At 45.5% G+C, this 14,834-nt stretch overlaps 1 protein-coding gene across 1 annotated transcript; it reads left to right on the top strand.

The window, feature by feature from the left end:
* Positions 1-230: 230 nt before the first annotated feature.
* LOC132389747 (gastrula zinc finger protein XlCGF26.1-like) lies at positions 231-12,303 on the top strand. Its single transcript, XM_059962330.1, has 2 exons — positions 231-276; positions 9,175-12,303. The coding sequence occupies exon 2, from the start codon at positions 9,582-9,584 to the stop codon at positions 11,220-11,222; it is 1,641 nt and encodes a 546-aa protein (XP_059818313.1). The 5' UTR covers positions 231-276; positions 9,175-9,581; the 3' UTR covers positions 11,223-12,303.
* The last annotated feature ends 2,531 nt before the right edge of the window (positions 12,304-14,834 follow it).

Raw genomic sequence — 14,834 nt, 5'->3', positions numbered from 1 at the left:
GAATGCCTGTTGATATTGAGTACATTCTTTTTGGGAGCTGCTTGCTACGTTAAATCAGCTACTGAGTTTTCTACATAGAAAGAAACCCGGCGGTGTGGACATGAAACTGGTGCTAGCAGGAATGTTTAATGGCACCTGGATTACCCATGAACCCCTGGGTTTAAAATTTCACTGCTTCTGAAGCAACGATCATATGCGCAGGCATCAAGGTCGATGACGTCACAGAATAGCACGCATGCGCGCCGTACACAAAGGCGCTCCGGAGGATCGGTAAAGGTAGGAATGATTTTCCGGGCTGCTATTTTAAACACCGACTGCGGGACATTTGCTGGGAACTCCGGATATCGTAGCCGCAATCCTGGGACAGTCCTGCCCTCTTCCCTCTCTCTCAGCCCCTCGATCCGTACACGGGTCCCGGGGAGCTTCCGGCTGATGAGGGAATGGGAACCGATGGATCTCTCAGACAGAGCTGAGCTCCAGCTATCTAAATGCAAGGATTAGGAACTCGGAGAAAGGGAACAAAATCTTTTACATCAGCAGTTGAGAAAATCACCTTGGTTCTATCTCCGATCACAAACAAGAGAAAATCTGCAGATGCTGGAAATCCAAGCAACACACACAAAATGCCGGAGGAACTCAGCATTAGTACTCTTTTCCATAGATGCTGCCTGGCCTGCTGAGCTCCTCCAGCATTTTGTGTGTGTTGCTTGAGCTACCTCCTCTCGTTCTGCCCTTTTCTACCGGTGAGAACATGTTTTGTCCCATTCTCTCTGGGTACGTAATGATATCAAACAACTTTGTCCTGGGCAAAAAGCAGCTTTCACATCACAAATGTGCCAGACTCCAATGAGACAGACTACTGCCCTTCCCTTCATATTCATTGGCATTGCCATCACTGAGTTCAACACCATCAGTCACTTGGGGGAGGGTTCAGGGGAAATATTTATGTAAAATACGGAAACTGGTGTTACAGTATTGTGGTGATGCAAAATTTGCTGGAGAATTTGCAAGTGGGGAGTGATATTTGGAAATCTGACCTTTGAAAGTATCATTTAGCAAGCAAATCACATATGGACGGTTTGCAAAAGTTCTAGTAAGAAAATCCTTCATAACCCACAACAGGCCTGTTACATAGTTTGTGTGAGAGTGCAGATGAACTCGATCAAACCCAGAGGAGATCAAAGGTTCTTATCGACAATGAGTTGCTACCTGTTAAAAGAAGTACCTCCCTATTTAAAATTCAGTGTGCACGTCTTGTTGTCAGTGGGTAAAAATTGCACAGCACAAGGTGTTTCGGCACACCGGTCATTACAAATTAGACGGGACATTGGTGGGAAGGTGGGGAGACCTCCAGTGCCCCTGATACCCTCACCTACAAGATGTGCATCCAGCTGCAGCTTGTAACCCTGCACTTTAAGGAGCTGAAGCTGGAAATGGATGAATTCTGGATCATCTGGGAGTTGGAGGGGGTGATAGTTATAACATCAAGAGAGGTGAGTTACACCCAAGGTGCAGGACACAGTAAACTGGGTGAGAGTCAGAAAGGGGAATGAGGTTAAATAGCCGTCACAGAGTACTCTTGGGGTAATCTCATACAACAACAGGTAGACCACTTTGTAAACTGTTGGGGGGATTACCTGGCAGAGGAAAGTCAAATGTTCATATGTTCTCAACCCCAGATCCATTGATATCAATAGGGGTTAGCCTGTCTCCATTCCTTTTGTAGTCCACAACCAGTTCCCTTGTTTTTGTGACATTGAGGGAGAAGTTGCTTTCTTGACACCCAGACAAATGTTGTTCAAAACTCAGATAAAGTCAGCAGACAAAAGGTTGAGCATGGTGCGATGACTGTGATGAGCTGTGTATATCACAATGCAAGAAGCATTGTAGGAACGCCCGATCAGCTCAGGACAGGGAATTGTGATATTGTAGCCATTATTGGGACTTGGTTGCACCCAACACTCTGAGAGATTTAGAAGAGCAAACTTTGCAGAGATTGCAGGCTATGCTAAGAAACAAAGGTTGATATAGTAAGAGATTTTAACTTTTTATATATATAAGGACCAAATGGAATGTTGGCCTTTGTTACAAGGGGAATTGAATACAAGAACAAGGATGTCCTTTTGCATTTGTACAGGGCCCTGGTGAGACCACACCTAGAATATTGTGTACAGTTTTGGTCTCCAGGTTTAAGGAAGGACATTCTGGCAGTTGAGGAAGTGCAGCGTAGATTCACTAGGTTGATTCCTGGGATGGCAGGGCTGTCTTACGCAGAGAGATTGGAGAGATTGGGCTTGTACACGCTGGAATTGAGGAGATTGAGAGGGGATCTGATTGAACCGTTTAAGATAATTAAAGGATTTGATAGGATTGAGGCAGGAAATATGTTCCAGATGTTGGGAGAGTCCAGTACCAGAGGGCATGGATTGAGAATAAGAGGTCAGTTATTTAAAACAGAGTTGAGGAAGAGCTTCTTCTCCCAGAGAGTTGTGCAGGTGTGGAATGCACTACCTCGGGAGACGGTGGAGGCCAATTCTCTGGATGCTTTCAAGAAGGAGCTAGATAGATATCTGATGGATAGGGGAATCTAGGGATATGGGGACAAGGCAGGGACTTGGTATTGATAGTGAATGATCAGCCATGGTCTCAGAATGGCGGTGCAGACTCAAGGGGCCGAATGGTCTACACCTATTGTCTATTGTCTATAAATGGGGTAGAGTTTGTCAAATGTGCCCTTAATCAGGATGTAGAATTCCCGATGTAGAAGTGTGCAATAAGCTGTTAGGAAAAGATCCATTGTTAGTGACTGAAATTAGTGTATGGAAACACTTCATATCTAGCAATCGTAACAACATAAGAGTCCAAGTAAATATGGAAAATAAAGCGGGCTGGATGATGAGTTGAGATTCTAAATTGGAGAAAGGTCAATTCTGATGGTATCAGAAAGATCTAACAAGTGTGGATTGGGACAGGCTGTTTTTCTCGAAAAGCAGTACTTGCAAGTGGGAGTTCTTCAGAAGTGAGGGTATAGAGTTTGTATATGCCTGCCAAAATAAAAGTTGTCAGGTAACTGGTGCAGGGAACCGTGGTTTTCGAGAGATATTGAGGCCCTGGGTATTTTGTTCTTCTAAATGTCTCAGACTGCTGGGTGCTACCAAGACTCATTAATGGCTACAGTATCATAATGCCACGCCCTGAGCTCATCTGACTTTTTGTTTTTGTTTTTGTTTCTGTTGGCTTTGTCTTCTTATTCCAGCCACGGTTGTGTCCTCCTGCCTTTTCAATGCTTCCACTTCTTTGGAATGTATCGATCACTCAGGTCCCGAATTGCTCCCAGAAACTCCAGCCATTGCTGCTCCATTGTCACTCCTACCTTTTCCCTTCCAAACAAGTTTGGCCAGCTTCTCTGTCATAGAAATGTGGAGATGTTCAGTACAGGAACAGGCTATTTGGCCCATTTTGTCAATGCCAAAAGATCATTAAAGCTGTCTAATGCAACTACCTGCACTGGAACCATACCATCCCCCTACCATCCAGGCTCCCATCCAAACTTCTCTTAAGTGGTAAAATTGAGCTCATGTTCAGCACTTGTGCTGGCATCTTTTCCACACTCTCACGGCCAATTCAGTGAAGAGGTTTTACACATGTTCCCCATAAATTTCACCTCCCCACTTAACCCATCACTTCTGGTTGTCATCACACTTAACATCAGTTGAAAAAGCCTGCTTGAATTTACCCGTTCTATGCCCTTATATTTTTTCTACACAGGAACATAGAAAACCTACAGAACAATACAGGCCTTTTGGCACACAAAGCTGTGCCAAACATATCCTTACCTTCGCCAAGGCCCTCTAATTTTCTAAGCTCCAGGTATCCATCCAGGAGTCCCTTAAAAGACCCTTTCGCTTCTGCGTCCACCAGGGCTGCTGGCAGCCCGTTCCACACACTCACCAATCTCTGTGTAAAAAAAAACTTACTTCTATACTTCTACCAATTCCTCAATGCAATGTATAATTTCCTTGTCTCTGTTTAGTGCATTTTTTAGGTGTATAAGATGAAGAGGGGCATTGATCGTGTGGATAGCCAGAGGTTAATTCTCAGGGTTGAAATGGCTAACATGAAGGGGCATAGTTTTAAGGTGCTTGAAAATAGATACCGAGGGGATGTCAGGGTTATTATTTTTTGCACAGAAAGTGGTGGCTGTGTGTAATGCGCTGCCAGCAGCGGTGGTCAATGCAGATACAATAGGGTCTTTTAACAGCCTCTTAGATAGGAATATGGAGCTTAGAAAAATAGAGGTCTATGCACTACGGAAATTCTACGCAGTTTCTAGAGTAAGTTACATGGTTGGCACAACATTGTGGGCTGAATGGCCTGGAGCAATAGACAATAGATATTAGGTGCAGGAGTAGGCCTTTCAGACCTTCTAGCCAGCACCGCCATTCACTGTGATCATGGCTGATCATACACAATCAGTACCCCATTTCTGCCCTCTCTCCATATCCCTTGACCCCACTGTAAGGAGTCTATCTAACTCTCTCTTAAATGCATTCAGAGACTTGGCCTCCACTGCCTTCCGGGGCAGAGCATTCCACATATCCACCATTCTCTGGGTGAAAAAGTTTAGGCATCTCTGTTCTAAATGGCCTACTGCTTATTCTTAAACTGTGGCCTCAAGCTCTGGACTCACCCATCAGCGGGAACATGCTTCCTGCCTCCAGCGTGTCCAATCCCTTAATGTTCTTATAAGTTTCAATCAGATCCACTCTCATCCTTCTAAATTCCAGTTTATACAAGCCCAGTGGCTCCAATCTTTCAACATCTGACAGTCCCACTATTCCAGGGATTAATCTTGTGAACATATGCTGCACTCCCTCCATAGCAAGAATATCCTTCCGCAAATTTGGAGACCAAAACTGCACACAATACTCCAGAACATGCTGTAGATTTCTATGTTCTACGTTGAACAGCGAAATAACTGTTTTTCTTTAATCTGTGCAGGTTCCATGATTTTAATGCCACTTTTCCACACTCCCATAGAGCCTTTCTCCATCTCCTGAGTAAACATAGATGAAAAAATATTTAAGATCTCCCCCATGTGCTTTCATTCCACATGTGGATTGCCATTCCGGTCTTCCAGAGGATCAGCTTTGTGCCTTGCAATCATTTTGCTCTTGATCTATCTCGAGAAACCCTGTGGATTATGATTCATCATTTCTGCAGGGCAATCTCATGCCTTCTTTTAGCCATCTGGATTTATTTCTTATGTGTTCTCTTGCATTTCTTATCCTGCCTATCCCTGTTATACAACTTCATTTTATGCTTCACCAGGGTCTCAATATCTCTTGAAATCCAAGGTTCCCTACAGTTTTTATCTTCACTTTTTATTCTGAGAAGCAAATTCCCACTTTGTACTTTAAAAATTTGGCTTTGAAGGACTCCCATTTACCAAACACACCTTTGCCATAAAGCAGCCTAGCCCAGTCCACAGTTGCCAGATCCTAGTGTTAATTCCAGGTGTTGATCCATGCCCTGAACACATCCACCTTTCCTACGCTGCTCCTTGTATTGAAATATACAGGGCTCAGCATATTCACTGAACCATGCTCAACTTTTTCATTCCTGACTTTGTCTGAGGACTGAACACCAACTGTCTCCATCACCCCTCCACTATCTGTTCTGTTATTCAGGCTCCCATTCCCCCTGCAAGTTTAGTTTAGCCCCCCTTACCCCCAACTCCCTCCTTGCAGCTCTCTCACATCTTTGGCTTTCCTCTCCCAGATCAATAAAAAGGAGGTGCATACCAGGTACAGGCAGACAGGAACAAATGGGGTTCTTATGAAATACAGGAAATTCAAGTGAACACTTATGAAAGAAATAAAAGAAGGCATGAGCTTGCCTGGGCAGAGAAGGTGAAGGAGAATCCTCAGGGATCCTGCAGATATGTTTAGAGCAAATAGATTGCAAGGGAAAAAATTAATCCTCTGCAAGATCAGAATGGTAATCCATATGAGGAGACAAAGTAGATGATTATTTCTGCATCTGTATTTACACTGGAGATGGACACAGAGTCTATAGAAGTGAGGCAAAGCAGTAACAACTTCATGGACCTTGTGCAGATGACAGAGGTGGAGGTGTTTGCTGTCTTAAGGCAAATTAGCGTGGATAAATCTGCAAGGCCTGACAGGTTGTTTCCTGGGACTCTGCGGAGGACAAGTGCAGAAACTGTCAGGGCACAAGCAGAGACATTTAAATAATCCTCAGTGACAGGTGAGGTACTGGAGGATTGGAGGACAGCCAATGTTGTTCCACTGTTTGAGAAAGGCTCTGAAAATAAACTAGGAAATTGTACATTGATGAGCTTGACATCAGTAGTTACATTATGTGCTGGACCCAGACATATAAGTATTTGGATAGATGTGGACTGATTAAGCATAGACAGCATGGCTTTGTGCATGGTAGGTCATGTTTAACTAATCTTATAGAGTCTCTCGAGGAAGTTATCAGGGAAGTGGATGAAGGCAAGGCAGTAGATGTTGTCTACATGGACCTTAGCAAGACACTTGACAAAGTCTCATATGGGAGGTTGGTCAAGAAATTTCAGTCACTCAGCATTCAAGATGAGATAGTAAATTGAATGAGACACCGACTTTGGCAGAAGCCAGAGTGTGGTAGCAGATGGTTGCCTCTCTGACTGGAGGCCTCTGATTAGTGATGTGCCACAGAGATCAGTGCTGGATTTGTTGTTGTCTGTCATCTATATCGGTATTCTAGAGCATAGTGTGTTTAACTGGATTAGCAGATCTATAGATGAAACGAAGATTGGTGGTGTAGTGGTCAGCGAGGAGGACTATCATAGCTTGCACTGTGATCTGGACCCACTGGGAAAATGGATTGAGAAATGGAAAATGGAATTTAATGCAGACCAGTGTGAGTTGTTGAACTTTGGTTTGACCTACCAAGGGAGGTCTTTCACAGTGACTGGTCGGGCACAGAGGAGTGTTGGAGAAGAAAGGGACCTGGGAATACAAGTCCTTAATTCACTGAAAGTGGTATCACGGTTAGAAAGAGATGGAAAATAAGATTTCAGCCCATTGTCTTTGATGAACCAAATACTGACAATAGATGGATGTTATGTTGACTTGTAGAAGACATTGGTGAGGCCTAATTTGGATTATTGTGTGCAGTTTTGGTCACCTACCTACAGGAAAGATGTAAAAGAGTTTCAGAGAGTTCAGAGAAATTTCACAAGGATGTTGCCAGGTCTGGAGAACTTGGGTTATAAGGAAAGATTGAACAGGTCAGGACTTTATTCTCTGGAATGTAGAAGATTGAGGGGAGATTTGATTGTGGTAGAGGGGGATAGATAGCGTAAATGCAAGCTGGCTTTCTCCACTGAGACAACAGGAGGCCATGGGTTAAGGGTGAAACATGAAACGTTAAGGGAAGCATGAGGGGAACTTCTTCACACAGACGGTCTTCCGGATGTGGAATGAGCAGCTAGCACAAGTGGTGCATGCGAGCTTGATTTTAACATTTAAGAGGTTCGTGTAGGTACCTGGATTGGGAGTGGGCAGTTTAAATAGTTCAGCACAAACTAGATGGCCCAAAGGGCCTGTTTCTGTGTTGAAATTTTCTATGACTGTGACAACAACCTGAAATAATACAAAAATTCACCCTAAGTCCTTTTAACAGCTGTGTGGACCAACCAGTCATTTCAGCAGGAATTTTTATATGGCGTTAAAACTGTGGCACATTAAGTTAATAATACATAAAAGAAAATCCCAGCTGCACGTCAAGAAAAACTATTTGTGTGAGACTGTTTCAGTTACTGTGGGGCCAGGCACCCATGCAGCTCAGCAGGAACAGGGAATAATACCAATGGAGAGAGTCAAACTGAGCCAGGGTATAAACTGGGTATAAACAGGGTATAAAATGCCCCATTCTTATAGAGACAGGAAGAACATCAGAGAATTGATGGTCATTCCAGATACCAGCACTCTGCCCAGTCAGGAGATGATTTCTGACAGACAGACATACTTTATTGATCCCGAGGGAATTTGGATTTTGTTACAGTTGCACCAACCAAGAATAGAGTAGAAATATAGCAAAATAAAACCAAAAATAATTAAATGATAATAAGTTATGCAAAGTGGAAATAAGTCCAGGACCAGCCTATTGGCTCAGAGTGTCTGACATTCTGAAGGAGGAGTTGTAAAGTATGACGGCCACAGGCTGGAATGACTTCCTGTGACACTCAGTGTTGCATCTCAGTGGAATGAGTCTCTGTCTGAATGTACTCCTGTGCCTAACCAGTACATTATAGAATGGATGGGAGACATTTTCCAAGATGGCATGCAACTTGGACAGCATCAACTTTTCAGACACCACTGTCAGAGAGTCGAGTTCCACCCCCACAACATCACTGGCCTTACGAGTGAGTTTGTTGATTCTGTTGCTGTCTGCTTCCCTCAGTCTACTGCCCCAGCACACAACAGCAAACATGATAGCACTGGCCACCGTAGACTCGTAGAACATCCTCAGCATCATCTGGCAGATGTTAAAGGACCTCAGTCTCCTCAGGAAATAGAGACGGCTTTGACCATTCTTGTAGACAGCCTCAGAGTTCTTTGACCAGTCCAGTTTATTGTCAATTCGTATCCCCAGGTACTTGTAATCCTCCACCATGTTCACAGTGACCCTTTGGATGGAAACAGGGGTATCTGGTGCCTTAACCCCCCTCAGGTCCACCACCAGCTCCTTAGTCTTTTTCACATTAAGCTGCAGATGATTCTGCTCACACCATGTGACAGTTTTCCCACTGTAGCCCTGTACTCAGCCTCATCTCCCTTGCTGATGCATCCAACGATGGTAGAGTCATCAGAAAACTTCTGAAGATGGCAAGACTCTGTGGTGTAGTTGAAGTCTGAGGTATAGATGATGAAGACAAAGGGAGACAGGACAGTCCCCTGTGGAGCCCCAGTGTTGCTGACCACTCTGTCTGACGCACAGTATTGCAAGCGCACATACTGTGGTCTGCCAGTATTTATCTGTCTAACTTGGGATTAACCTCACTGTAACAGTGTGATACCAGATCAAAGCTTGGCAACTCAAGTAATCTCATCTGTAATGTTGTCCTAAACCCATTGATGGATTCTGTATATCTTTTTACAGGTTAAAAATGAGAAGAAATTTGTCTCCAGGAAGCTCAAACATGGCACACCAGTTTTGTTGACTCTGTCTAGATATTTAATAAGTGGAGCAAGGGATTCAATCGACCATCCTTCCTACTCACACTGTGGGGAGGGATTAACTTGGTCATTTGACCAACTGGCAAGCCCGTCATTTTACACAGGAAAAAGGCCATTCACTTGCTCAGAAAGTGGGAATGGATTCACTCAGTTATCTCAATTGGAAGGTACAAGTTCACACTGGGCAAGGCCATTCATCTGTTCTGTGTGTGAGAAAGGATTCAGTTGGTCTTCCCATCTGTGGACACACCAGTCAGTTCACACCACACTGGGCAGAGGCTGGTCATCTGCTGAATTTCTGGGAAAGGATTCACTCAGTCATTTGACCTAATGGCTCACCAGCGAGTTCACACCAGGGAGCGGCCGTTCACCTGCTCAGTCTGTGATAAGAGATTCACTCACTCTTCCACCCTATGGAAACACCAGCGAGTTCATACTGGGGAGAAGCCATACATCTGCTCAGTCTGTGGGAAGAGATTCACTGAGTCATCCACCCTACTGGTACATCAGCGAGTTCACACTGGGGAGAAGCCGTTCACCTGCTCTGTCTGTGGAAAGGGATTTACTCGGTTATCCCACCTACAGAGTCACGAGCGAGTTCACACTGGGGAGAGGCCTTTCACCTGCTCAGTCTGTGGGAAGAGATTCACTGATCCATCCAACCTACAGAGACATCATCGAGTTCACACTGGGGAGAAGCCGTTCACCTGCTCAGAATGTGGGAAAGAATTCACTGAGTTATCCAACCTGCAGAGTCACCAGCGAGTTCACACTGGGGAGAAGCCTTTCATCTGCTCAGAGTGTGGGAAAGAATTCACTGAGTTATCCAACCTGCAGAGTCACCAGCGAGTTCACACTGGGGAGAAGCCGTTCACCTGCTCTGAGTGTGGGAAAGGATTCACTGATTCATCCACCCTACAGAGTCATCAGCGAGTTCACACTGGAGAGAAGCCGTTCACCTGCTCAGAATGTGGGAAAGGGTTCACTCATTTATCCAACCTACGGAGACACCAGAGAGTTCACACTGGGGAGAAACCATTTACCTGCTCAGAATGTGGGAAAGGATTCAGTGAGTCATCCACCCTACTGGTACATCAGCGAGTTCACACTGGGGAGAAGCCGTTCACCTGCTCAGAATGTGGGAAAGGATTTACTGCTTCATCCACCCTGCATAGTCACCAGCGCGTTCACACTGGGCAGAAGCCTTTCACCTGCTCAGTCTGTGGGAAAGGATTCACTCGGTCATCCAACCTACAGAGTCATCAGCAAGTTCACACTGGGGAGAGGCCGTTCACCTGCTCAGTCTGTGGGAAGAGATTCACTCAGTCATCCCAAGTACAGAGTCATCTGCGAGTTCACACTGGGGAGAAGCCGTTCACCTGTTCAGAATGTGGGAAGGGATTTACTCAGTTATCCCAACTACTGAGTCATCAGCGAGTTCACACTAGGGAGAAGCCGTTCACCTGCTCAGTCTGTGGGAAGGGATTCACTGATCCATCCAACCTACAGAGTCATCAGCGAGTTCACACTGGGGAGAAGCCGTTCACCTGTTCAGAATGTGGGAAGGGATTTGCACAGTCATCCCAACTACTGAGTCATCAGCGAGTTCATACTGATGAGAGACCATTCCCCTGCTCAGTCTGTGGAAAGAGATTCACACATTCATCCACCCTACAGAGACACCAGCGAGTTCACACTGGGGAGAAGCCATTCACCTGCTCAGTCTGTGGGAAGAGATTCACTCGGTCATCTGACCTACAGAGTCATCATCGAATTCACACTGGGAAGAAGCCGTTCACTTGCTCAGAATGTGGGAAGAGATTCACTCATTCATCCACCCTACAGAATCACCAGCGAGTTCACACTGGGGAGAGGCCATTCCCCTGCTCAGTATGTGGGAAGAGATTCACTCGCTCTTCCACCCTGCAGAGACATCAGCAAGTTCACAATGGGGAGTGGCCATTGTTATGAATCCCTAGGTTTCATTTGCTGTGGACTGTCATTTGAAGAGAGAGACAGAGATTAAGAAGGTGAATCAGTCTGACTTACAGCTTATTTACATCGCTCGCAGCTTGTTTAGTTTTAACCGATGACACAGACACTCTGAGTCAGAAGGAGGAAAAACGGAAGGATCAAAATCCAGGAACCAGCGGCCAAGGGTCTGATGCGCCATCAATAACTCTCGGAGACCTGAGGCGAGATATGGGCTTTTATTAGCTGAAAAATTGAACACTCTCAGCAGCAGAACAGCAAGAGATCAAGGAGCCGTGCCTCCAATCTCCTTTATACAGGGGTCTGTGGGAGGACATAGGAGCAGTCAGCAAGGGGGGGGAACGGGACGTGTCCAGTCAGGTATATGTAGTTCACCACAGGGTCGCTCTTTAGAACTTTCCTATGCCCACAATGGTAGGTTAATTATCAATTCACCATACTTCGAATGTGTGGTTGTGACCCTGTTTGATCCATATCAGTGGATCTGTTTTGAGGTATCCTGTGAAGACCACTGACGTCTTAACCCTTGCCTAGATGTGGTGTGGTAATTCATTTGAAGACAATACCCCTTGTGACAAGTCACTTTCGGTAATAATTCATATGTGGATTTGGAATGATGACAGATAAAGTATACAGCAACTGTCCTCTCATTTTACCACCATGGAACCTGTGGAATTTGACATAATTGCCTTCTCTTGATATTTACCCTGGATTATCATCTATTCTGTGGATGAACTGAACTTTCGCACTTTACCATCTCAAGACTCCAAGCTTTGTTTCCCCTGAGCTCAATAGTTTGGGAGTTATATTTACACACGTCTATACACATAACACTGTTAACTTCTGTTTATCTTGTTTAATTTGCAATTTTTTTAAGTAGATTCTATTAAAGATAGTGGTTTTAACATCAAAACCAGACTCCAGGTGTAGTCTATTGCTGCTGGCTCGTTTCTAAAGCATTAAGGTTCATAACAAATTTGGGGCCTGCGTCTGGGATAGGACCAAATTTGGGGTCTATTGATCGATTTATTATCGATTTGATTGGGGAAATCCCTTTTGATTTATTTGTTTGTGGAAATCAGCAGCAATGGATACTGATAAATTTCTGGAAACGCCAACCCCTGAGGCATTAGTAAAAGCCAAAATGAATGAATTGCTGACTGTTGCTACTGGGCTGAATCTTAAGGTGTAAGGGTGTGTGAAGGACCAGGGTAAGTGTAAAACTGGGAGAGCAGGTAACGTTAAAAAAAAATACATGAGTTTTTTTTTAATATAATCTAGGCATCCACTCCCTTTTGCAGAGACTGGGATCCCTGGTTCAATCGGTAATGATGTTGTGCATTTCAATGTTCACCTCTCAGTCCTCAATTCTCTAAATGAAAGGGTTATCACATTTGATCTTTCTTCATATGATGACCCCACCACTCCAGGGATCAGTCTGGTGAATCTTCATTGCACTCTCTATAACAAACATTCTCTAACCTCTTTGTTAATCCTCTGTGGAATTAATTTCCATTTTCTTCTGCCCCGTGTTGCCTCAACCACTCACCCTGCACCCCGTCACTATTTCCACCTTCCCACCTCCTCCCTCGCATATATCCAACTCTCACTCCACATCTCTTGCCCCATCCGTACCCCTCACCTCTTTTTTCTGACTATTTCTGTCCACTCTCAGTCCAGAAGGAAGGTCTCAGCCTGAAATGTTAACGGTTCATTTCTCTCCACAGATGCTGCCCGACCCACTGAGTTCCTCCGACAGTTCGTTCTTTGGTCTATATAACCCTGTTAGTATGGGGAGTGGGATTCCAAGTACAATCTCAACAAAACACGCATAATTGTCACGTTTCCCGAATCATTGTCCCCACTTGCACGTCAGAAGGCTGCTGGTGTTTGCCCCCATGTGTGAATCCCTCTGCTCGCCACCACCGTGTGCTCAGACGGTTCCACAGATTTCCACCGGGACAAACATCCTGTCCGCCCCTCTCACACCATCTTTTTCCTATCAATAAAATCCCTCCTCTCCCTCCCCGCGGAACCGGCATCAAACCGACGGGCCGAACGGTCTCCTCTTACTTCGAGGCGATACATCAGACTCCGGCCGCAGGAGACGCTTCACAAACGCCCCAACTTCCCTCGGAGGGAAATTAAAATAAATCAGAAAGCGGACATTTACTCTGCTGTGATGGGGAGTTCGAGGTTGGAGTGGGGGTAACACCCTCTCGGCTTGTCCGCCTCTGCGACGGGTGGTAATGAGTGATTGACATCGCTTTTCACGAATGGGAATAGCGCAGTTCCTGAATTCTCTGCTGTCAGCGGTGAGGGAGGGAGTGGTCACGTGATTATTTCCCAGCTGTTAAACTGATAAAGCCCGAGCTCACCAGCAGGTGGACGACACCGCGCACGTGAGGGCAGATCACGGTGTCAGGAGCGGGGGGGGGGTCGTCGTGACGTCACCTGTGGTGGTGCGCTCACATTTAAAAGCACCTTATTGGGCGTTCCTTATGATTTCGGAGGGACAACAACATTAATCACGGGTTTCATCACTCAATCCAGTGTTGTGAGATGTAAAGTCCCCTGTTATGTGTCCGGCTGTGCCGTGTTGTTGGTGGAGTGGGCAGCGTGGTGTTTGTCTCGATTCGGGACACAACACCAGAATTGCCAGCGGGGTCCACACACAGTGTATTAGTCAACAGAAAACCTCTCGTCCTTGCAGTCTTTGTCTCCTGGTGAACTCAACACCCTGACAGTGTGGACCATAGGTATCCTTCTTCACCCACCCCGTTTTTATTCACTTTATGAACATACAATCAATCCGTGCACGGTATATAATCTGTTGTTACTGTTGTGTTGTTGTGTTGCTCTGGAGCCGGAGTAATAATTATTTCGACCTCATTTACACGTGTCAGCTGAAAATGGAATTAAGCAACCCTGAATCTTGAATAAACATTTCAGCAGCTGAGCGTCACATTTCTGTCTCTCAGCGTTATTGCGGCAGAGCGCCACCTGGTGACAATGGAGTCCACAAATCAGTGTGTCCTGTTATTGCGGCAAATCACCACCAAGTGGCAGTGTTGTCCACAAAAGGGGGAGGTTTACAGCGATAAGGAGGGGTGTCGGGGCTGGAAGCCAACTGCAAGTGGATGAAGTGCCAGACCTGCCGATAACCTCTCTCCTCATCACGAGTCAGGGTCCCAAACTGTCCTTCTATATGAGGCAACTTCTCAACATCGGGACTGTTGTGGTCATCTACTGTTTCCAGTTTTCCAGTTGTGGCCTCCTCGACATTAGTGAGACCCGATGTAGTCTCTGCTTTCTGCACTCTGTCCCGATGAGATTCTGCAGATGTTGGAGATGCAGAGTAACAGACACAAAATGTTGGAGGAAGTTAGGAGATCCGGTAGCTTCTATAGAGGGGGATAAAGCAAAACAGAGATTTCCTGCCGAGACCCTTCATCGGGACTGGAAGTGGGGAGAAGCCGGAATAAGATGGTGCGGGGAGCGGAAAGTGTCCAAGCTGGTAGGTGATAGGTGAAGCCTGATAAGAGTGAAGGTGAGTGGGTGGGGGAGGTGGGAGATGAAGTGAGACGCTGT

This window comes from Hypanus sabinus, unplaced genomic scaffold, assembly GCF_030144855.1.
Source record: "Hypanus sabinus isolate sHypSab1 unplaced genomic scaffold, sHypSab1.hap1 scaffold_647, whole genome shotgun sequence".
Lineage (NCBI taxonomy): Eukaryota > Metazoa > Chordata > Chondrichthyes > Myliobatiformes > Dasyatidae > Hypanus > Hypanus sabinus.
Note: the sequence above shows the minus strand (reverse complement) of the source record. Positions and strands in the feature narration are given on the sequence as shown.